We start from the raw sequence: 24,326 nt of genomic DNA, 5'->3' as shown, positions 1-24,326 counted from the left end.
GACGCGGTGATAAAAACAACGGGACCGACATCCCGCGCCTTGGCCTTGCCTTTATTTGCCGGTCACATACATTCTGCGTGTTATTTCCCCGGACCGTGATTCCGCGGCACCTCTAAACGAGTCATCCGAGGTAACCCGCGTCTGTCCGGCCACGTTCAATGACATTATAAAGTCTGTCCACATGTAAAAAAAAAAAACCCTGAACAGAACCAAATGACTGTTATCATGTGACTTACTCAGGCCTTAAACGTGAAAGCCCTTATTTGCTCTACTACATTAGCATATTTTGTCATTTCTGGCTCATTTTAAATTAGGGAATTTTCTTAACAGTGTGTTTGTATAATTAAAGGTTTTCCCAGTATTCCCAGTAGCCAGGATATCAGTGCTATTGGACAAAGATCTTGTTATGAGTCGAAATAATAATAATGTGTTTAATGAAAACAGTTATTCTGAGTTCTTCTTTCTACACACATTTATATACATGTATATTATGTATTAAATAATATTTTGTATAGGTTGTTATTAATGCCCCACCCCCACCATCACCCCTCAGTATTCATCTGCTGTCTCCTCCCTCAAAGACATCTTTTAAACACACTTGCATCTCAAAACCATTTGACCACTGCATCACAGTCAAACTGAGATCTTTACTCTGACACCAGTCTGACACCAGTTGATCAGTGACATCCTGGGTTCTTGTCAGGTAGTGAGGACATTTATTCGTAGTGTTCTCCCTGTACTTATAACTTTACTTATGTATTGATTTGATTACTTTTTTTTCACAGTATATATAGAAAGGTTTTCAAATGTATAATTTTTCATGCAATTGTTGTTACTAATAACTAATTGCATTTTTATAACTTGCAGTATGCAAAGTATGCAAGTGAGGAGAATCACAATGCTGTTTGGGTTCTTTGTATGTTTTGGATTTCACCTGAACATGGGAGCATCAGCTACAGGTAAGGTACTTTTTTGATCAATGCTATGAATGTGACAGAAATAGTACTCACACACTAAATCAAAGAGATTTAGAATCAGAATCAGAAAATAGTTTATTGCCAGGTACAGTAAAGTTTACCACACAAGGAACTTGATGCGGTGTCGGGTGAATTAAAAGGTGGCAAGACGCAATAAGGAATAAAAATATTTTTGAAAAATATTACATTGACCGATGTTGGAATAAACAGAACCTGATGGGCAACAACTTATTTTATCACCTTACTCTGACATGTCTGGATGTTGAGACAAAAAACCCCAGCCAACACATTTATAGTGTTGTGGTAGGTTACTTTATTTTATGCCATGCCTCTTGTGTTCTTTATGGGATTTGAAATTCATTAAATCTATTGAGCCATAAATAAATAAATAGTCAGCTTGGATCAATATCAAACTGTATCAGTATCAAACACCACATCCTGTCCAGAACAGGCAGTACAGAAAAAGAAACCAGCTAGTTCACACACTCACAAAAAGAGTCATGAATCAAACAAAAGCCTTGTGTTTCAGAGTGGCCAAAAAGTGGCAGGGGCTTGCATACATCAGATCGTTTTAAAAGAAGGCTCTGATGGTTGCAAGGATCACCCTGTGGTGAGGAATCCCCAAGGCCTTGGCCTGAAATGAGTGTTTGACTGCCCTCACATCTCACAGTGCCATGGAATTGATAGTTTATGAATTAAATCATTGTGCTAAGTACTGTATACTGTGGAGTGCAAACTATTCCAGATCTGTAGGATACCGGAAAACAGCTGTTGCCAAATGTCAATATATGCAATCAAGGATTCCCCTTGGACTCTCTGTACACACAGATCTTGGATTCTAGTAAATTTAGGCTGGACATGAACTGTGAGAATAGTGGTTAATCTTAACCAAAAATAGTTGCTTTGTTATTATCCACATCATTTATTAAGATTCCTTTGTGATGATGAAACTACTGATTTAATCCACTTTAAATCTTTCAAGTCTCCAGTTTTTATGGACACAGTCAAATGCACATGTGCGTCCGATTCAATAAGCACTTTTATTCTTTTTCCCCTCAACCTCAGCGCACACAGAGCTGAGAATTACAACAATACAGGTACTTAAATTTAATTTTTAAGTGCATTCCAAAATTCTTGCTTAATAATAACACTGTTTATCATTTGACATGTTTCCTTTTAGCAATCACCTTATACAATGTCCAAAGGCAAAGAGCTGGAGGGCTTTTGTATGGACCTGCTGTCTGAATTAGCAAAGAAACTGGGATTCAATTACAAAGTGCAGCTGGTGAGAGATGGTTCATACGGCCGACAGGATGAGAGTGGGAACTGGAACGGGATGATTGGAGAGGTGGTGAGAAGTGTGAGTACATGAAAGCTGACATTTGGAGGGGTCAGAGGGCAGCAAACCCTTCTGCAGAAGCTTGAATCACCCAGCTGGCATCTGTGACTCACAACCGGTGCATTCAGATGAGTGTTGTGAACATTATAATCACGTGTGTGTCTAATTTAAGTTTCTTGAAATCCTTTGTTCCTGCCCTGCTACAGGAGGCAGACCTTGCTATTGCTCCTCTCACTCTCACTGCATCTCGGGAGAAAGTGGTGGCGATGAGCAAACCCTTCATGCAGACAGGCATCAGCATCCTGCTGAGGAAGGATTTCTCAGAGGAAGCTGCCTTATTTGATTTCCTGAACCCCTTCACAGCCAAAACGTGGGTCTGCACAGCCATTGCCTATTTGGGTACGGCTGCTTGCTTGTTTGCCGTTGCCAGGTTGGTGATGCAAAAAGTTCCACATTATTAAAAGCTATAATTGTGATTTATTCATCTTTGTTGACGCACTATGTCTTATAATATGTATTGATACAACTGGTCTGTGGATATTGCTTGTAGTTCCCTTTCAAATGTGTGGTAACGTTAGAAATTAATATTATTTGCAAATCCAGACTGAGCCCATATGAGTGGAGTCATCCCCAGAGTGAACAGAACAGATTTAGCTTCCTCCACAGTCTGTGGTACACAGCTGGAGGCCTGACTCTTCAAGGTAACCAGCAACACCAGACACTCTGCATGCCAACAGACAGAAAAGACTCCGGGCTGAACAAATGATTGATTTGTGTCTCTTCTGGAATTTCTCTGTAACATTTTTCTTTTTGTGTTGTCAGGTGCTGGCCCTCATCCCAAAGCTCTTTCAGGACGAATCATTGGCTGCAGTTGGTGGTTATTTACCATCGTCCTCCTGGCTCATTATTTCTCCAACCTCAGCTCCTCCAAGACACCTGACTCCCACCTGACAGTGAAAGGGTTTGATGACTTGGCAAATCAGGATGTGATTCAGTATGGTTGTATGGCTGGTTCATCCACCCTCGCCTTCTTTAAGGTACAGACATTGGGCCAGTTAGGGATTGGACATCTCTTTGCTTTCTCTCTAATTCTGTTCTTTCATTCAGAACTCAAATAATCCAGTGTATCGCAGAATCCATGAACACATGGAGAGAACAAAGAGTTTCGTGTCATCTATGGACGAAGGGGTTCAGCGTGCCAAAGAGGGGAACTTTGCTTTCATTGGAGAGTCAGTATCTTTGGACTTGGCAGTAGCACATCATTGTGAACTAGTCAGGTCGCATGAAGTTGTTGGTATGAGGGGATACAGCATTGCTGCTGCCCTCGGTGAGGCTTCTCATTATGAAACTCATTTAAAAAATGACATTTCAAATGGTGGTTACAATAAACCTATTCATTTTCTCAAGGCTCATCCCTCATAAAGAACCTCAGTATCGCCATACTACAACTGAGTGAGGCAGGAGAGCTGGCCTACCTGCGAAGCAAGTGGTGGGCCAGCAGCTGCACTACAAACAAGTCCAAGTCTTTATCTGTGCAACCGCACAGCCTCAAGGGGATGTTTCTGCTTCTATCTCTTGGTCTGGGACTGGGAGCACTGCTGTCTGTCCTGGAGCTCACCTCTAAGAGCCGTAGGACTGCCGTTGAGCAGAGGGTATGTGCACAAATACATTTACAAGTCACATCCGTTTTGTGAGGGGGAAGACAAAACCGAAGCATTTCATTGTGTCAGTACAATTTAAAACTGTAGGTCCGGAGGGTGCTGGGTAAGGCTCACACAACACAATTAGTCACCCACACAATGAAGTTTACAATAAAGTCATTTTAATCATAAACTCCTGTGTATCATGAACTATAGCTTATATTTCTATGTCTTTGCCACAGAAATCCTGCTGGATGGCGTTCAAAGAAGAACTGAGTCTACGACTGAGGACCAACAAAAGAAACAAATCTGAGGAAAATGTAGACAAAGAAAAACCATAAACACCCCCTGGAAATATACTTTTTAAACAAATATGAAAACTATTACCTTTAACTTAGTCTTTTTTTTTTGTTTGTTGTTGTTTTTTTGCAGAATCTGATCTAATATTTTACTGATTTAGATGCTATCTTAAGGTAATTACATAAAAAAAACATTAACAATATATGAACAATATAGTTTCAATAAAAAAAGAAATATTATTTTTTAAATATTATAAACATAATTCTTAAAATAGTTTGTATTTAGACCCAGTGAATTCCTCCTGTACTTATATTCTTCTGTGTCTGACCTTTCTTTTTTGTGATAATGAATGGAGCTGTTGTACAGTTGACAATGGCATTACATGATTTCAACAATTGTGTCTTCAAATCTAGTTCATGCATTAAAAAAAAAAGTTGTTATTGTAAACATTACAGCAGGCCTAAAATGATAACAATGGTAATAAAAAATACTCTGTAACTGTAGTGGGTGAAACAGACTTCATTCCTCTTCCTCCTGCACATCCCTGTTTTGATTGAGCAGTTCCTCCTCCTCTTCTTCTAAAGGATGTTGTTGTTTTTTGGAGTTATAAGTCTAAACTGTATTCTAATCTAAAACAAAAGAAAACAATAAAATCAATTCAACACGTCATACCGCTGCTTACTTTATGCATTTATATTTTTTTGCAAACTGGAATCAAAGATTATCGATGACTCACCTTTTAGAAAGAGCGGTGACTTACAGCGAATCTCTCTCATCTTTTGGTCAAAAAGTGCCTTCATTTCCCGTTGCAGAGTTCCGTCGAGATGTTCTGCCCCAGCTGGCACACAGGAGGGTATGAGCTCCAGACTGTCAGAGCTCATGTCGCTGCTGCTGGATGTGCTGTCAGACAGGCAGAGGCCGTTCTGTGTGGGTCTTGTGTGGAAGCCGTAGCTGCCGAAGTGATGTGCTTGTCCCGTCTTCCAGCGGAGTATGGGATTTGGCGTGTGAGGAGCGGTAGCTGGTTTTCGAGGGCAACTTTGTGACCGGGCTTTTGTTTGTTCCGGTGCTGATAGTCGGGGATAAGCTGGAGCCTCTAAGGTCCGTCTCACCTTTGCAGGAGATGATGGAGGGATGAGTGGAGAGGATTTGGCTTCTGGCTGGAGTAAATGATGTGACATGGGCTGAGACTGACAGACTGAATCAGTGTGAGGTTTTGGTGGTTGATCAGATTCATCTGGTTGTTGTTCTTCTGATAATTCCTTAGATTGGCCAGGTAGCTCTGGTCCAAAAGTCTGACCTGCCTCTTGTTCAGGACAGTTTGAGTCTGTTGATTCATCGTATTCATTTTCTAACTCCTCTTTAATTGGATTCGGGCTGTTGGGGGCAGGACTATCAAGACAAGAAGCCTGTGGAGAGGTCTCAAGGTCAAAGCTATCTGCTTTCACCCAGGGAGAAGCCCTCATGTGGTTGGAGTCAGTGGAAGACATCCGGCTGAAGATCCCTCTCAATTTCTCTGGTGGTTCATAAATTTTAACTCTGTGAGCTCGCCTCACTGGCTCGCTCATTGCCCCTTTATGGATGGCAGCCTTTGATGTGGGTCCTTGCACCACAGGGAACATTTCACCATTCTTGCTGTCCAGAGATATGGCATCCAGATCCTTACGGAGGTATGGAGCACGACCATCTTCTGACGACAGGACAGAGAAGTCCAGAGAGGCCTGCCTTTGTTGACTCTTCATGTGCTTCTGGGCTGCTTTTTGGATGTGTTTCCTGGCTGCTTGAACTGCATTGGTGGGTTTGATCTGTTTAGTAAAAAGCACCAAAGGATTTAAGATTTAAGTTGAAGTGAAAATCAGTGTGTGTCAGTTTATTTAGAGTAACTTACCTTTCCTGTTACATCGTTGATGGCAACATGAACAAAAATGGAAGACTCTGCCATCCCCTCCAGGTAGACATGCCGATAACCTACACGTTTTTCAGAAAAATTTCAAGGTAACCTGAATAGTTCATGTTGAAGGGATAATTTGACATTCTGGGAAACATATACAGTATATTCTATTGCTTGTCTGTATTTAGTCACATTCATTAATTCTCAACATGAGCAGTTGTAAGCAGTTGTGTTTTTGCAAAGCTATAGCAAATAACTCAGGCTGGACTAAACAATGCTCTAGGCCGGTTTATCAAACAGATGTGAGAGTAATATTATCTCACCAAACTCCCTGAAAGTAAGCAAATAAAACATCTATCCCACATTTTGTTCACATTTTTTCTCCCATCACGAGCTCCTATCATTTCTTCATCGGTGAGCATCTTTCATTAAGGCACACACATGTCATGTAATGTAACATGACTTTACATATCATGTCATCTACCTGGCATTATACTGGTGAAAGCTATTGTTCTCTGTCCAATAAAATCTCGTCCAATAGGATCGTGATCCCACACTTGAAAGCGCACCAGAGCGATCTGCGGCATCTGAATGTTAAAAACAAGGGTCTCCTCCCACATTGGGTTGAACCCTGAATAAAATTAAAGACAATTACATGTTTATTATAATTATCTGTATTGCAATGTTTGTGTGTTTTTGTTTGTTTTTTGTACTTACCATTGTCATCCACCACTCTGGTCTGCTGCTTGGAACAATCACCAGGTAGACCTATTATCTCTACTTCAACAAAGGGATCGATAATCTGGGTGTACAAAAACATGAAAATAATAGTATTTAAGTGATGAAACTTATTAAAAGTTTTATCAGGTGCATAAATATTAGATCATAACTGCAGTGTATTTGCCTCACCTCTCCTCTGTCCCCAAACATGGAGTCTTTGGGTTTGGGAAGCTGCTGTCCACTGATGATCTTCAACACTACCTGAGTCTTTCTGTGTCCTGGTAGAGGATCCTCCGACATAGGGTTAAAGGCACCTGAGACAATCCGACATAACTGACCAATGTCTCACATATGGACAGTTTCCATTCACTGAGAACAATCTGCAAATACACTCACCTTTACGCAAGCACTTTGGCTTCAGAATATATCCACAGTTTCCATTGGTTGAGAACTTGGCTCGGTTCAGCTCCAGCATACGACCCTCTGTTTGGTAATTCATGGCCACTGGGGAGAAATATCAACACACATACAGGAATAATGAGCTGCAAGGATACTAAACATTGTACTCAAGCAGTCTTTCACATCTCCATAAGTGTTACCCATATGGCATCCTGTATTCCAGTATGGTTGTGGGTTGAAGTTGCTGGAGTCCACTCTGAAATTGGATGGATAGACTCTGAGAAGCTGCCGCTGGTTGAAGCGAACCAGCTCGGCAGGCTTCAGCTGCAAGATCTGGTTCATAACCGTCTCGTTGAGGGATGAGACCTGCCAACTGTTTGTAAAAGCTACCCGACAGTAGAAACAGCATCAAGCTTCCATTCAAGATGAAAGATTCATTGGTACTTTAAAATGTGACAGACTCCTTACCTTGTGTTTCTATTTCATGCACACGGACAGATTTTGTGTATTTGACCAGGTCTGACAGAGCTCTGGACAGCCTCATGGTCTTCCTCTTTCTGAGGGAACAGGATCGGACATATAGCAGCTGAACCTAAGAGCACTACATTGATCTACTAGTATATAACTCAAACAGCAGCCTTACTTAGGATGGTAAATGATTTGCGTCCTTTCCCTGCTGCTGCTGTGATCAGACTCGCCATCAGATGCCGCCTTATTTTTCACTCTTACTCTTTTTTTCCTCTGAAAAAAGAGCAGATTCTTTCACATTTACACATTAAAATTGTAAATATTAATTCTTTTTCCATCCTCTTCAGCCATGTCATGTATAAGTTTGTCCAGCTTTAACAAGGGTCCAACAACTTACCACTCACTCTTCATAAAGATGAGATTTTATTTTGTGGATTTTGTAGTTGTTCAAGGTTCAACATTTAGCCTGAGATGTATGCCTCTAATGTTTAACAAGAGCTTCTATGCTAAACTAGTTGAAGGTACACTGAATGTACTTTATATACATGCTTCTCCTACTTTCCAGTAATTGTGACAGTGAAAAACTGTTTTATAGGAACACTGTTGCTTCTCAAACATGGTGCTATTTTTACTGTACATATGTTTGGCTTGTGAAGGACTAATGTTTCTTTACTTTTTGCTCTTGCCAAATCAGACAAACACTGCTACTGTAAAACATATATTTTAAGATCGCATAAACTGAACTGAATCATAATAAATTGCAGGAAAATCCATCTTGGCTCTTTTCTTGTTTCATTGAAATGGATTCATTCATTCAGGTAGATTTAAAAACAGGGAAAAGGAGAGAGAGTTTGGGTAGTAATGAGAGAAGCATCTAGGGAAAATATTGTAGAGCTATTTTCACAGAACTGTTTATCAATTATTTATCTCAAACCAGAGTTTGTGACTGGTGTAAATATATCTATTTTATTTCAGCAGTCTCTGTTTTTATTCATTAATGTAGTGATTCACTCTAAATGTAGTCCATAGAGAGCAGCTTCTATCTTTGTCTATAAAATTGGTTTCTTTGATAAATCCGTTGAACCTTCTGGATAATATTATGAACACTCCTGTTTTTTTCTCTCAAAAATTCACAAAAAAAATAGCAAAACTTTCCTGATGCAGTGAAGTTAGTGAAAGCATGGACTCCATGCTTCCACCAATTGGCAGAGTTGGGATCGGGTTAGGGTTAAGGTTTGGGTTAAATAAAGAGCAAGACTTAGTGAAGGTTGATTATTCTGATAGCGGGGTAATCATCATATGCAGGGGTAATATGAAACTAGACTGATGAAATAAAAGTGGATTACTTTTCTTTTGAAGCTCCTCATGATTGACCTGCCAAATCTTTTCTTCTTCTTTGTTCGATTAGCAAAGGCCACACTGCTGCCATCCTACAAGAGTCAAAAATAATGCATAGATATGTATAAATACAGTTTATCTAATATCCATCTGTGTGTCTCTCCATGCAATCATTTGCCTGTGAGTTATCATCCTCCTCTTCCTCTTCCTCTTCACCGGTGTCTTCATCAGACACATCACCCTCCTCCGCATCAGGATCAATGTTTGCTGGCAGCTTTTTCCCCTGGAAAGCAAACACAACATATTATATTCTTATTATAAAGCCATGTGAGATGTGTGCTGTTTGCTGTGTGGTTTTAGTCCAGAATTGGCAGCACAAGCCTCTTAAAACAACTTTACTTTGACTAAAATTTTTCCTTTCAGGATCTCAGGGGAAGGCAGTCTCTTGCTCTCGTGCATGTTGAAATTGGACAGATCCAGTTTGTCCTGTAGCACTTCTTTCAGACAGCTGGCCATCTTCTTCTGCTGAGGCACAGTGCAGTGGTTCTCTATGGAGAGGATCACCGGGTACCTGGAAGGAGGATTGTGACATGTGATTATGTCTGCGCAGAGCAAGCATGATGCATAGGTGGGATGGTTTGACTGTCAGGACCCAGAGACACTTACTGTGATTTGGTAAAGGCATATTTGTTTATTGTTTCAATGACATCTTTGAAGAGAATTTTGGATGTCAGGGTATAGCCGTGATGAATAATGGGCTCCCCGTCAGGACCATCCCAGCAGTCCACTGAGAAAGGAGAAGCAGTGCCATGAGTGAGTGACTCACTTTGTGTGTCATGTAATTGCCATGCACAGTTGATGTTCCGGTCTTGCAGGCTCTTACCCTCCACACAGCGGCAGCCTGCCTGGAGAACATAAGCGTACATTTCTACTCTTGACTGAGAGAGAAGTTGGTCTCCTGTCAAGTAGGTGTTGTGTGAGGTGGCAATGAAGTAGTGATTCAAAGGCTGTGTCATGTCCTGGTTCACCTGATTGTGGTCAGGGTTGAAGATGTCTCCTGCAGGACTTCTCATGAAGTTTGTAAACCCTGAATTGAAAAAGCGTTGGATCAAACAGACATTACAAAAGGGAACATGATTCTGACCAAAATATTTTTTCTGTCAGCAGAGTAAGAAAATATTGTTGGCTAACATATGTGGAAACTTGCAAAACTTTTTACAAAGCATAACCGTAAGATATTAACTGGAAGCAAGTGGATTTTTTTTTTTTTTTTGGTTTAAAGAAAAAGGAAAAACACTGGACTTCGTGAACTCCAGCGAGACACATAAAATTGTGATGCTTAGTCAATAGCATCTTACAAATCCGTTAATTAATTACATTTTCCGTATAAACATATTTGCTGTTACATATTGGTGGTATATAAATGTAGTTTCTAAGACATGATATAATATATTGACGCTGTTCCTTTTTCAAATGATACCTGATGTTTAAGACATACAGTATATGTGATGGTTAAATACAGTTTTAAGCAAATTTCTCATACCGTCAATACCCAGTACCATACGCTGTAGGTTCTCAGGACACGGCTCAAACTTGGACACTATGTCAACCAGATGCTCTCTGGTCAGATTCTGCATCTGGAAGAATTTTTTTTTTGAAATGTCATTTTTAAGTTTAGCTGATCCAATATTTTTATATTAACCATCTTTCAGAAAATAAGAGGTCTGAAATTAAACTGACAACAGTACAAAAGTTCTATTCTCTGGTCCTAAATTCTTTCCTTTCTACTGATGGAGCAAGGATCTAAATTAGACACCAAAGACTATTATTGAACCCAACAGGAAGTGAGCCTGGGAAAATGCTTGGGAAACGGCAGGATCTATAAAACAATTCATCCAAATGATTGGATATACAAATAACTCCAATCACAAGCTCAACCAGTTCAACCACTTAGACTGAGAAGCTACTTGATGCAGAAGACAAGTGCTATTGGTGGAGGCAGCGGGGAAGTCAAAATCTCATCAAAGCCTGCCAGTACAAAACATGTGGAAACATACATTATTTCCGGTAAAGAAAAGCTGGCATTGCGGTTGTTGACTCTTCATTCAGATAAGAATTATTCCTTGTTGCTGATGCTCGAGCGACATCTATAGTAAGCTATTTGGGAGGGTCTTTATTTGTGAGTAAATAACTGCTGTTGCCAGAAGATCCTTGGATATCATCTGTCCCCAAACCCTGTGATTAGGGTATGAGCCCAGATACTAAAGACGCACTAGATGGATTTTCTGTTGATTTCACTTATCTGTCCATAGGCCTCACATAGGAATACTATTTTCCCTTTAAAAGACCCTGTTCACAAATGAGTCTTTTCTGAAAGTAACTTGTGGTTGAGACTGATCCAGTATTGAATATTCATTTACTGTAAACTGTCATTTAAAAAAATATCCAGCCACAAATAAGTTTCTATTTCCTTGTGCTTTATCACAACAACAGCACCGAGCTATGCAGAATAGGACAGATGGACTAATGCTGAAGTCTTAATATACATGTAGCTGTGCTGGAAACATTATTATAGAAGTTGTCTTATTACTGATCTTATATATCTTCAACTGGTGTACACCTTTTCTTCTTTAATCAGCAGATCCCAGGACAGCTGCAGTCACTTCATGTGGAAACAACTATTCATTCAAACTTGTTAAGCTTATTTTTGTAACCATTTTTTCTTTTTAAAATCCCAATATGCAATGAGATCAATTTGCTAAAGTTACAAACAGACATGTGTGTAGTGTTTTCTACTCCACCACAAATTAGAGCTACTGTGCTATAAAAAGAAATATATACAAAATGTAAATACAGTGAATGTGCATGTAAAGTAAATAAAAAGTAAGGTTGGTATGAATGTGTTTGTTGTACCTTCTGTTCATTTTCAAGAAAGCGAGCTAGGTCGTGAAGATCCATGACTTCTTTCTGATTGCTGTAGGAGATCATTATCAGGTAGAGGTCTCTGCGTGTGGAAATCATCTTGTAGAATGAACAGAATTCTTCAAAGCCCAGTGATCCCTGGTTCTCATCAGTGTCTGCGTCCTGAACATAATGAAGCAAGATGTGAGCCCTACTCTCTGTGTGGGCGATTTGAAAGGAAATACTGTATGTGCCACTATATGATTCACCTCTTTCAGTGAAAGTATTTCAGATCTCAAAAGGAAAAGGCCTCAAGGATTTTATACCTTTAAACACTTTTCTAAATCTTTCTTTTTGCTTCCTGTTTGAACACAAACTTCAGATTTATTTAATACATTCCTTTCTCGCAGACTATTTGCCTTTCTTTTATGGTTTTGAGCAAATGTCTCAAATATTATTCAGAAACACAACTAGTGGTTTTTGACACAATATCAATGACAATCTCATCAGCCCGCGCTGTGGTTGAATTTTATGCTAATTCAAAAAAGTTAATATCCATATGTATTAAATAAAAATGAGCACCATGGTAAATACCGTATTACACTACGTTGATTTTGTCATTGTTAGCATGCATACAGCAGAGTTGTTGCTAATTTCATTTGCTGACTGCAGGGCTCAATAGTTAATATTGGCTTCCGTAATTTTCCAGCAGTTAAATCATGTTGTACTGTTGTGCTACACAATGTGAATTTTATATATACTCTTATATATTTTGCCACAACTTAATGAAGCCACAACTTAAGAAGCCACATTTCCAATTAGCAGACACTAAAAAAGAAAAATACAAAGGTAAGTCCATTGTTCTTATGCGGAGTAAATCTATTACAACATGCACAATTGATCTCTGTCCATTTAAATCTTACTTGAAACATCTGCCTGACTTTTTGCCTGGGTAAATTCACATTAAGTTTGTGGAGCAGCTGGTGCACCTCTCCCATGCTCAAGGTACCATCTCCATTCTTGTCAGCCTCAGAAAAAGTTTGCTGTAACCACGTAAATCTGCAGTTAAGGGAGAAACTATGAATACTCATTAGCTCACTTCTTCTGTGTTGTTGTGATGAAAAAGTTTACTTGAAGCTGATGGAGGGAATTGAATCATAGATGTCAGCCTATTCAAGCTCACACTGGGTGAGAAACAGGTTGCAAAGCACATTGAAGGCGAGTGGTGTGATGAGAGAAAGCATTACAAATGTATTCATTGAGTCATTATGAAGTGAATGTGCAAGTGGAGCAAGATGAAGGATATTGGTCACGGGTGCGCTGCCTCCGAGCTAGACTGTCTTCATCACTGATACCGGCCATCAGATACTTCAGCCCAGTGATCCATGTGCGGGCCTCTTCTGCATTTGTAGAGACCAGATCCAGGGACTTCACACGATCCCCATAGTAAATACTGAAGCAGCAGTTTGGATCGAAGCGGTTGTCTGCATACCGCCTGAACATCTCCGACCTTTTTCCCTCACAGACTTCGTGGATGGAATCTATAGTTACTGGAACAGGATCAAGAAATATAGTAAATGCAAATAAAATAATCAGGGAACCCTACCTACAGGAATTTGTTACCTCGGTGGAATTATCATTAGTCTGATATAGTTATTGGTGGAAAAAGATGTTTCAATAATGGTGTGATCTCTGTAAACACTGAAGATGTGTCAGTCATGAAAACATGACAGCTGACTGAATCAATAGAGTTTCGGTTGTTTGACCTTTGTTATAAACCTGTATCATTATTACTCATCTCACAATAGTGAATTATCCATGAGCCTGATTGTTCTTTACATTCTGAATCATCCAGTCTGGACTATTATATGGAGTCAGATCTGACTTTGTGTGGGGGATTTATAGTTTTTGTCCAAGCTTTGTATCCATGAAGTTAAACACATTACATCACATCTCTAAGAGACCCTATCTTGCAAAAAATATGTGTAAATGATTTTTTTTTTAAAATCTGATTCCAGATAATAATTTCCAAATAAACAAAAAATATGAATTTATTAATAACACTTTAAATAGCCCAGTTATTATAAACACAGGCAGACAGCAGTAAACCATAACCTCTAGCGGATGTAACAGACACAGAAGAATCAGACAGACCAAATAAAACACACATGAATTTAAATGCCTTTAAAAACTCACCATCAAACTTGTGTGAAAGCTTCACTCGAACAAGTCATTTAGTTTGGTGGTGACTAATGTTACAGTTATTACTCTCTTGCTCTGTTTGATAAGTTATGAAAACTAAAATGTGGCGATGGCTCACTTTTGGCTCTGTCGTGTTTCCGTGACGGCCGCCATCGTATGCACGATTTGTGTTCATCCAGGTAGAAGAATCGAACCAGTCCTTTCTTCTTCCCTTTCAGTTTGGTCATCTGAGTGCCAGTCTGCATGGTGCACATACATCTCTCCACTGTAAAACAGCAAGAGGACACGGTATTTATTAAGCATTGTGTGGCTTCCCCTTCTATTAGCTGAGCAGGGATCACCAGCCATTTATTTACCCGCACCGCTGGGACAGCCTTGTACAAAGCACGCATTAAATGTATTAAATGTATGTGAAATGTCACATGTTGGTGCCTACACTTGTGTTATTGTCAAAAGTACATATTTTATTGAGAAAATATGTGAAATAGTTGCACATGTATTGTGATTGAGTGCAGGAAGACATCATGACAGCAGCAAAGGATCCCTGAAGCAGCTGAGGCAAGTAGAGGTTTACCATAAAGCACTTGTTTATGAGATTATAGGTTGCGTCACACCAGGACTTAAGTATGCGTGTACAGTATGTGATAATGATAAGGGGCAAACAAAGAGACGACGAACACATACAACCCTGAAATAACCTTTGTCCAACAAGCCAATCCTTCAGTTATGAGATTTAGAAGGATCACTTGAGACTTTCCTCGGCTGACATTTCTTGTGACTTTCAAAAGGCGTTTGCAGTGTGTTGGTCTGAAACAGTAGCTCCAGCAATTTCCAGGTCATGATAGGGTTGTGATTGTTCTGTGAACTGAGAGCAGGTGACCATTGTTTGTAATCTGAAGCTCAGATACATGTGACGCAATCATTCAAGCTAATCCCAAAGGATTGTCTACTGTCCATATGCCCATTATCTACTCACAGGCTTCCCTGCAACTCCATTCTGTAGTGTTGAAATTCCAACTTTAGATGGATGAGGTTGTCATTGGTAACATTTTAGGCTCTCATTGGTGTTTCCAGTGACAAATAAATATTCAAAAATGCTCCCTATAGGATCCAGTAGCCTGCAGGTTTTCCTGATGAACAGACTGCTGACATATTGCAGTTGAATATTTAAAAGCAGTTCATACTACATTATATATACATATTTTTTTCTTACTTAATCATTTCAAATTTACCTATTTGCCCCAGCCTCCATTTTGGTTGTGCGACCACACTGCCACCGATCCAGAAAAACTCTTCTGCCAGTCTGGAGATGGATGCTTTCTGCCAGAGTTTTGGAGAAGTCATAATGGACAGAGTGGAAGAGTTCAAGGGACTGGATGCTTGTTTCATCTGTTGGGAGGAGCCCTTAGGAAGTGATGGGGAGAATCTTCCTGTTATTGGAGATCCTGAAGGCTGGAAGGTGGTCTTCTTGGGTGACATGGAGGACAGAGGTGGGCTGCCGCCCAGCCCTGGAGACAGAGGAGCCATTGCTGTGATACTGCTCATACCCGAACTGTACATTTGAGTCCAACTCTCCTGCCCCCTTCACACCACATGAACCCAACTCCACCCTCACTCTGCTGGGCTCCTCGGTAAAGTTTGTTTATTCCACAACTTCTCTCATACAGAATTTAGTGTCAGCATATCCTCGTCTCGCATTAAGTCTTCTCACTTGGGATCAGGCAACAACATTTCCATCCTGCGGGTTTGTTCTTCATCATCTTGATTGAGGTAATCCTGTGCAGCAGCCATAGATCTCCGATATTATTACTTTTTTGTACGATAAGAGGAGACAGAGAAAGAACGCTCAACATGTGTCACTCACTAAGTCTTCTACAAGCTGTAATCCTGCAGTCTTCAGCCTCGCTTTCATGGAGGGATTTTCACGCGACCATTAAGCCTCTGAACAAGCAGAGTAACACAGGAAGGGTGCAAATACTCATTTAGCTGCATTTGCCACAGCCATATTCATTGAAGAATACAGAAACATTAGTCTGCCTTTAAGAATGATATTAGAATTCATTTAATTTAAAGTAATGAACACTGTACTGTTTATTGGGCTGGAAGCTTGAAATACACACCCTGCAAGTGTGTGCAGTGACTTCCCCCTAGAGGCACTGTGTGACATGAGCCAAATGTATATACTATGTACTACAGTATGAGGCAGATTGTATTTGAATATGCACAGAAATAGATTAATATTAAATACATATATTTAAATGCAAAAACACCTACATATATTTTGTCATTTGAAACTTGAATTAACTTTAAGACCCCACAGGGCCCAATGATTTCCTTGGTTTGTAAATCTTTTAGTGAGCTTCCAGTGAGCGTATTCAAAGTTTAGTCCTGCGTCGTCAGCCCAATGCAAGCCTGGTAAAGCGCCGGCCCACAGGACACATCCAGCCCTCTGTACATCCCTGTCTGGCCCGTGTGAAGCCTATCATAAGTTACATACACACAAATTACACAAATTACATAAATTAAACACCACAATTTAAAATAGCCTAATATAAAATATTATGTTGTTTTATTCTACCAGTTATCAGTACCAGCTATTCAAAAATATTTAATTTAATGCATTTTGGAAGTTGATCAGAATTAAGTTTGTTGTCATTGGTGTGGCCCTGTGACACCATTCAGGTTTCTGTGGCCCCTTGTAAAAATTAATTGCCCACCCCTGGCCTAAAGGAAGCAGCAGAGCACTCAGTTGGCATATGTGATACTTTAGAATAACTATACTTTTATTTTACATTTCTTATTAAATGATTCAATTGGTTGTTTTGTTAAAAAAGTATGAAGCATGGTACCTAGGTTTATACTTGTTTGATGTTTTTGAAGGTCTATTTTAGCAGGGAAAGAATTCAAGCTAAATGAAGAATCAACTGGCTGACATGATATAACACAGGTCGACAGTGCCAACATGCTAATGTTGGACAGGCATAATGTTTTCTCTGTTTATTATCTCCGTTTAACATGTTAGCATAAGAACTTTTGCAGACCATATGGCTCAATGAAATGATAATTGGTTCACTGCTGCTTTAATTGTGGGGAAAAAAGAGATTTCTCAGAATGCCGTAGGATTGATTTAGATTTTAATGGTTATTATACAAGTTTTCCGAAGGAAAAGAGAACATTGAAACAAGAGGCAAGCGAGCCCCCACTTCCAAACCAAAACCACAACAGCATCGGCTAAAAAATGGATATTGCTATTACACTGTACCCAACAAATACTGAAAGAGGGTATCATAATAAGACATAAAAGTGTTCCTTGTCTAAAATACACGAGAGCACCTAAGATTGAAACCACAAGAAAGTGTTGATTCTAATCTATCTTATGAGGGATCTATAGGTGCAAAGATTTCAAATCCATGTTTTCAGTTTTTGGTCTGTGGTGTAATATATACTCTATAATTCATAAGTAATAAAGATCTTCTCAAAAAACAAAATATAGGGACAAATCATAAAATTGTGTTGGTCTGTCATACCTAGAACATGTACTACTAGGTCAACTACACCAATGACATTTTTATTCTCCTTGTTTAAACATCCATCTGTTCTGCTAACTGCCCTGCGATTGCAACAATACTCGGAGATATAACTATGGCATTGCAGGTTTCCAGATCCAAATAGTTTCTTTTTTGTTTCAAGTAAGAACAAAAAATAATATTCATAATCAGTTTAAGTCTGGAGCAAGCAAACATACCAACAAATATATTATTTACAATATTATTGTATTTACATCAGAGGGCATCGAGGGAAAGTGTGTCTAAAGTCAAAGCTCATGTTAACTTGTATTTTGAAAAATGTAACAGCGAGTAAGCAAGATCCTTTTTTTTAAAAGTGCAATTCCTTTTCTTAAAGTAAAAAAATATATATCCATATTTTGTATATATGTAGAAATGTTGTTCATATAAACAGCATTTATTGATTTAAGAGCCCTAACACCACTGACTAAAAATTTGTTTTTTTGATAGGCAGCAAATTATTAAAGAATATAAATTATTTTACAAAACTCAATAGAAAATCAGAAGTACCGCATTTCAACAAAAACAGACAACTATTGAAAGTTTTTTTTCTTTTACGAGGGCATTTGTAGACTTTTCTGCACTAACGTGGGCAAAAACATTGCTATTTATCATATGGTTTGGTTGCATTCCTGAAAAACAATGTTCAAACAACAAATAAAGTTGTAATATAATATTAAAAGTAACACTTCCATAAAATATCCAAGAATGAAACAGAGGTGGACCTGAAGGTAACCCCCCTGTAACCTCCAATACTTCAGGTTTATACAAAAGGTAACCAAGCTGGTATACATGCGTACATGTTTGTATATGGATTTTTCTTGCCTGTGGAATAACAGCGCTGCGCAAGCAATATTTCTTAAAAAGTATATCCTCTACACAGTTATAAAAAGCAAGCTGATATTAAAAGTAAATAGTGGTAAACCGGTGTCTCTTGTTTCAGTGGTCTGCAGTGACACCTTTGAGTGTACCAATATATACTGTGGCACCAAGATTTTCATCATCTGCACCAGGCGCACCATGTTTCTTCCCTTCATATTCAAGTAGTGTTATGTTGCTATATTTGCACATCTTACAATAGCTTATACCAAAATAAAATCCTTGGATAGCATCAGGTGTCTATCGGAGGACTCTGACATTACTGGTGAGATGTGTTCATCACTGAAGAAGTCTCTCTAAATCTCACACTCTACAACATGCTCAGACATCATGCTACTTTCCAGTTCATTTAATAAAATTCATATATTGTCACAATAATAATGATTTATATCATATTATATATGACTTCAAAACTGACTTTGCATTTTGCAGAGTTCCTTTAACTCTAAATGGAGGTGCAACAAAGTCCTCAATTACGCTCCTTTAGAGTCTTTTTTTTCTCCAGTTTTGTGCAACTTTAGGATCCGTTGGTGTGTTGTGGGGTCTGTCTCTGTGCGTTTGTGTTGGGCTCCCGGGGATCTCCAGTGTGGCTGCTGTCGGCCTGCAGGGCCAGCTGGGTCTGCAGGTCTTTGACAACAGTCTCCAGGCTCTGCCTCGCTTCTCTTTCCTGCTGGAGCTCCTGTCTCAGCTGCTCGCGATCAGCTTCTGCCTGCTGTAGCTGCACATGCAATCCCTCGATCTGCACAACGAAAGCCGACACAGACAGTGGTCAGTATGAACGAATACAAAGGAGTGACACACAGAAAAGTGCTTATAAACTAAGTAGATGGTTTCACTGATTATGGGCATTGTTTGTAGAAATCTTACCTGAGAGGAGTATTTGACTCGGAGACGTTCGGCCTCACAACCTTTGTCACACACTTGCAGCTGTCGCTCCCTCTCCAGCTCTCTCTTCAGCCGCCCACAGGACTCCTCTGCATCCCTCATCTTCTTCTCCCAGTCCATGCGAAGGCGTTCAATCTCCTTTCTCAGGTTGCGCTTGGCTTCGATGGCCTCACGAAGACGGCCTTTTTTTGCCACCCTCACAAACTCCAGTTCCTGTGAAAGCATTGCATTTGATGTTTAAAACAAATCAAATGCACTCAGTCATTGCCGTTTTGTCACTCTTATCACATAATATTTCACAGGAACAGGATATGATACCTGTTGAAGGCTACGTTTAGCTTGCACAGCAGTTGCCAGCTTCTCCTCCTGCTTCACTCTCATCCTGACAATCTCCTGCAGGACTTTTTCCCGGGCCTCTTTGGTGTCCATGCCTCCATACAGCATCTGTCTGAGGGTGTCCATCTCTGGACAGACAGTCCCTGGCAGCCAGGTTGGTCCCTCTTGAGGTCGGACAACACCCTGAGGGATCAACGGCTGAGACATGCCGGTTCCAGAGGGTGGAGGAGAAGCCAGGCAGTGAGCTGGAGCTGGATCTGAGGGACAGATAGGGTTCACTTTAACATCTCTGACAACTGTTTTAGCGATGGTACCGGTACTGATCGATGCCACTCTCACTTAACAGTTACTAATGCTCCTAGTTTTTGTCACTTATTGGTACATTGGATGAGAAAATGAGAACCAGAAAAATATATCGAACAGTTTGCATGCTCTCCCCGCGTCTGTGTGGGTTCTCTCCGGGTTCTCCGGCTTCCTCCCACCTTCAAAAGCATGCGCTTCAGGTCGATTGGCCGGTCCCAAATTGCCCATAGGAGTGAGTGTGTGTGTGCGTGGTTGTCTGTCTTTGTGTGTGGCTCCGCGGTGCACTGGCGTCGTGCCCAAAGTGTCCCTCGCCTCACGCCCTATGCCAGCTGAGATAGGCGCCAGCTCCCCGTGACCCGCTACGGCGGATAAAGTGGCAGAAAATGAATGAATGAATGAATGAATTTGTCACGCAACGGAACCTCTTGTCAGGGCCTGTTTCATTAGTTTGTTTTTTGAAATTATTCTGTTGTACCACAATTAAAATTAATTTCTGATTTTCATTAATGAATTTTCAGTAAATTTTTTATTTTATTTTGTCGGTTTCAAGTTGTTTCAGTGACCATTTTGAGTTATTTTTTCAATAAACGAGTGTTACCAACAATTTTGTCCACTGTGTAGGTAGCATCATAATAGCAGCTACCTAGAAGCGCTTGTATTGTGTTGTGCTGCTATTTTTGGACAGGCAGAACACAGACGTTTCAATAGTTATCCATCACATTCAGATGTTTTACTGTTTATCCATTACTTTCTTTCTAGTCAGCTGTAAATGTCTAACTGATTCATCCACTGTTTTAATCTAGTTTTTTAAGCCTTTGTTTAGCTAATCATTCCCAATGTTTATCTATGAATTTAAACATGTGTTTATTATAACATAAATTAACGTATTTATTAATTTCTAGCACATTTAAATGTATCATCATCATGTGTCAGAGAAAAAAAAATCGAAACTTTATTTCTGCTGCTCTTGAGGCAAAATATCATAAAAATAAGAGGAAGGGAAAAAAAGTCTCTATAATCAAATTGCTTTGCTTTGCATGCACTTCTTGCTTTAAACACCAGGTGGAGCAGTTGCACAGAAATCAACCCGAGGCAACTCCGCTATGGCTTTTCTCCAGCGGGGCTTACTGTGTAATACAAGTTGTAACTGTACAATCTGCGTCGAATCATCTGACTCTTGTAGAGTTATGTTTACATCTCTGGGGTGCAGTAAACTCCAGCTGATGGTTGATACTCACGATCATCACAGTCGTCGACATCAATCTCTCCATCTGTGTCCATGTCGTCAGGTTGGTTGGTGGTACTAGAGGAAGCCAGTTTGGGTGGGGTTTGCATGTCTCCATTATGCAGCTCCTGCAGGGGCCTGAAAATGGTGGTGGTTCCCCTGCTAGAAGCATGGCTGTCCCTCGGTTGAACAGGAGGGTCAATGGGAGCTCGTGTTGGATTGGGAGGCGCCAAGATCTCGTGACTCTTTGAATATGACCTGTGAAGGCAGCACAGGGACATTCATAACATGTCATGGATGATTTACATCACTACACTTAAACTATCATAGCTCTCCTCAGACTCACCTGTTCACCTCATTCTGAGGAGCTGTTTTCTCTTTCTCTGCTGCTTTAGGAGACCAGGGACGGAAAGCTGAGGGTCTCTGCTTCAGTTGGACCTGTTTCAAATCCTGAAAAAAAAAAGTAAAAGCAAAAAAAATAAAATCTTAGACTTATCTTAATTTCCATGATGATTCGAAAGAATAATATTTTCAATATTATTCTTTAGCTTGGATTTTTACGAAAGATCCTGTCTCACACTAACATAGTGAACTAACCTTGTGTGCAGACTTTGACAGCGATTGTAAACAGTCAAGTTTCCTGTCTTTGTCAGCTGGTTGGGACTGTAATTTGTCGAATTTGGACCTCTTGGTTGGGACTGGGCTGGGAGACTGAGGAGAGGAAAGAAAATGACTGATTTATTATCAAGATCTTTTCAGAGCTCAAACTAATGGATATTTCAAGAACCCATGGAATCCAGAAATGCTGCTATATTACTGTAAATGACATTTGTCAAGAGCCACACAGATTTGCAAGAACATAAAATGACCGTTTACACTGCAAAAACAGAGAGGAAGACTGTTTCTAAAACAGAGGTTACAGAGGGCCAAGGAATACAAATGAAGCTGATGGAAAAGTGTTCATTCTCCGAGTTTAAAATGTCTGTGTGTGTGTGTGTGTGTGTGTGTGTGTGTGTGTGTGTGTGTGTGTGTGTGTGTGTGTGTGTGTGTGTGTGTGTGTGTGTGTGTGTGTGTGTGTGTGTCTAGGGCTTTGAGCTGAGCAGACACTCAAGCTGGTCTGGCTGGCAGCCAGTAGGGCTACATTGCTCCCTGCCAGGCAGAAGAGGCGCCATCAGGTGGAGCAGATCGACTCCCTGAACCGCAGAAATATTGTAATATAGAGACAGAGGGAGACAGCGAGGGAGACAAATTAAAGTAATTGCACTCAGACTTGACAGACGATTGCATTGAGGTGTTCACAGGAAGCTGCATGTTAAGGCTACCATCTCAAGTCAGGAAATGTATAAGGGAGACTGCTCTGTGTTCATATATAGTAAGTATTGCTAGTGTGTGGCTGGACCAACTGCAACCATGTGTTGAGATAGTTCTCCTCAGCGCTCAGGTCTACACTTGTCAGACAGAGGATACGTTTACCTGTGCAGGCGTACAGGCCAGCAGAGACCTGCCTGCTACTCTCTTACTCACTACTATGACATTCTGCCTGCAGGAAAGGCAAACACTCCCATCTCCTCATCTGAGATAAGATTACTCCGTCTACCTTAAAAATCCTCAATGGAAAAGAGTCCAGCAGAGTTGCTGGTGGTTGTGAAACCTTAACCGCTGCTTAGCGTAATCAGCTCAAGATGGATATTAAAGGCAAACCTCATTTAATGAATCACACCTCTCAGTTTTTTAACATGACTCCAGACACTGTATAAGTGTGTGTGTGTGTGTGTTTGTGTGTGCCTGCGTGCGTGCATGTGTGTAAGTGTGTGTGTGTGTGTGTGTGTGTGTGTGTGTGTGTGTGTGTGTGTGTGTGGTACAGTATGCTCAAGGTTGGAGGTGTTTGTCAAGATGTCTGGCATTGTAAACCTGAACCACACAGTGTATACTGGGGGATGAGACAAGAATAATGAATGAAAAAGAGGCGAAAGGTCAACAAATAAAGTACGAGGCTAAAATATTAATAATTGTAATGTTAAAATTAATTTAATATTAATAACATTTACAATTTACACATGCTGTTTTTGGTTGTTTGTTTATATATACTGTATATAAATTCAACGTAGGCCTTTATTCCTATAGATGAACTAGACACGACTAGTTCTCTCCAATCAGTGCTGTTAACCGTGTTATTTTTCTCAGAAACACTTACTAGTTCTCCAATGCCTATTTGTACTTTTCCACATAATTACTGACGTTCATTATTTCATCTATTGATTTTTCATCTGAACCGTATATTTACTCTTTCTCTGTGCGGCACATCTGAATGTGTCCTATGAATAATTTGATTTAACAGGACTTTATCAAGACTCAAATCCGTAAAACAAGTGTTATGACATCTAAAACATATTTACAGGCAGCACATATAGGTTTAATAAAAACTTATAAAAATTATATTTGATTACAACTAATTAACAGTATATTATAATGTTTTTAACCACTGCCTCTTCGTGTGGTAGGACTTTTTTTCCCCTGAACACTCCCCTTATGTCTGCCTAATTATAAATGTCTCTACCTGTCTAACCTGTAACTACATAACTCGCACACCTGCCCCCAACCCCCCACCTTAACAATGACACACAGAGCATTCTGTCTCTGTACATTAATACTTTTAACCTCCACCTGACTCTGTTCTGCTCCGACATGGCAACTCAACCCCTCACCTGCTTGACTCCAGGCTGGCAGTTTTCTTCCAGCTCCTGACCTGCTGTAATCAGACTCTGTAATTACTGATGTGACTGTTGTTTTCCCGACAAAGGATGTCTGCCTGTCTGGTACTATTTCTACTCTGAGGTTTGTAACTCCAAGAAGGCTATGAGTGCTAGACATAATAGAGTCAGAAAACAGACACTCCCAGACACCACAAGGGACCTGCTGGCTAAATCTGACACTGACCTCACAGGAGAGCAGCCGCACAG

At 40.0% G+C, this 24,326-nt stretch overlaps 3 protein-coding genes across 3 annotated transcripts in view; 1 reads left to right on the top strand and 2 right to left on the bottom strand.

The window, feature by feature from the left end:
• Positions 1-12: 12 nt before the first annotated feature.
• Positions 13-4,311, top strand: si:dkey-183j2.10 (glutamate receptor U1). Its single transcript, XM_068316370.1, has 10 exons — positions 13-130; positions 868-959; positions 2,043-2,074; positions 2,158-2,337; positions 2,523-2,746; positions 2,920-3,017; positions 3,139-3,353; positions 3,424-3,643; positions 3,724-3,968; positions 4,199-4,311. Exons 2-10 carry the CDS (start codon positions 869-871, stop codon positions 4,295-4,297), a joined length of 1,404 nt encoding a protein of 467 aa, XP_068172471.1. The 5' UTR covers positions 13-130; position 868; the 3' UTR covers positions 4,298-4,311.
• A 55-nt stretch (positions 4,312-4,366) lies between these two features.
• Positions 4,367-16,045, bottom strand: plch2b (phospholipase C, eta 2b). The gene is made up of 21 exons (XM_068316369.1): positions 15,405-16,045; positions 14,291-14,437; positions 13,277-13,520; positions 12,894-13,023; positions 11,983-12,153; positions 10,613-10,706; positions 9,953-10,156; positions 9,736-9,856; positions 9,469-9,640; positions 9,248-9,352; positions 9,078-9,161; positions 7,907-8,004; positions 7,732-7,820; positions 7,464-7,649; positions 7,261-7,368; positions 7,054-7,178; positions 6,862-6,946; positions 6,629-6,775; positions 6,142-6,221; positions 4,993-6,058; positions 4,367-4,885 (listed from the first exon to the last, which is right to left on the bottom strand). Exons 1-21 carry the CDS (start codon positions 15,730-15,732, stop codon positions 4,881-4,883), a joined length of 3,789 nt encoding a protein of 1,262 aa, XP_068172470.1. The 5' UTR covers positions 15,733-16,045; the 3' UTR covers positions 4,367-4,880.
• Positions 16,046-17,295: 1,250 nt separating this feature from the next.
• skib (v-ski avian sarcoma viral oncogene homolog b) overlaps positions 17,296-24,326 on the bottom strand; it is a 30,595-nt gene continuing 23,564 nt past the window's right edge. Inside the window, exons 2-7 of the mRNA XM_068316129.1 lie at positions 21,964-22,077; positions 21,713-21,816; positions 21,380-21,624; positions 19,821-20,095; positions 19,485-19,715; positions 17,296-19,356 (exon numbers count right to left, since the gene is read on the bottom strand). Coding sequence (XP_068172230.1) covers positions 19,135-19,356; positions 19,485-19,715; positions 19,821-20,095; positions 21,380-21,624; positions 21,713-21,816; positions 21,964-22,077 — 1,191 coding nt within the window. The 3' untranslated portion in view covers positions 17,296-19,134. The remainder of the gene's footprint in view (positions 19,357-19,484; positions 19,716-19,820; positions 20,096-21,379; positions 21,625-21,712; positions 21,817-21,963; positions 22,078-24,326) is intronic.

The sequence above is a fragment of the Antennarius striatus genome, chromosome 5, assembly GCF_040054535.1.
Source record: "Antennarius striatus isolate MH-2024 chromosome 5, ASM4005453v1, whole genome shotgun sequence".
NCBI lineage: Eukaryota > Metazoa > Chordata > Actinopteri > Lophiiformes > Antennariidae > Antennarius > Antennarius striatus.
The sequence above is the reverse complement of the archived record's forward strand: the minus strand, read 5'-3'. Positions and strand labels throughout refer to the sequence as shown.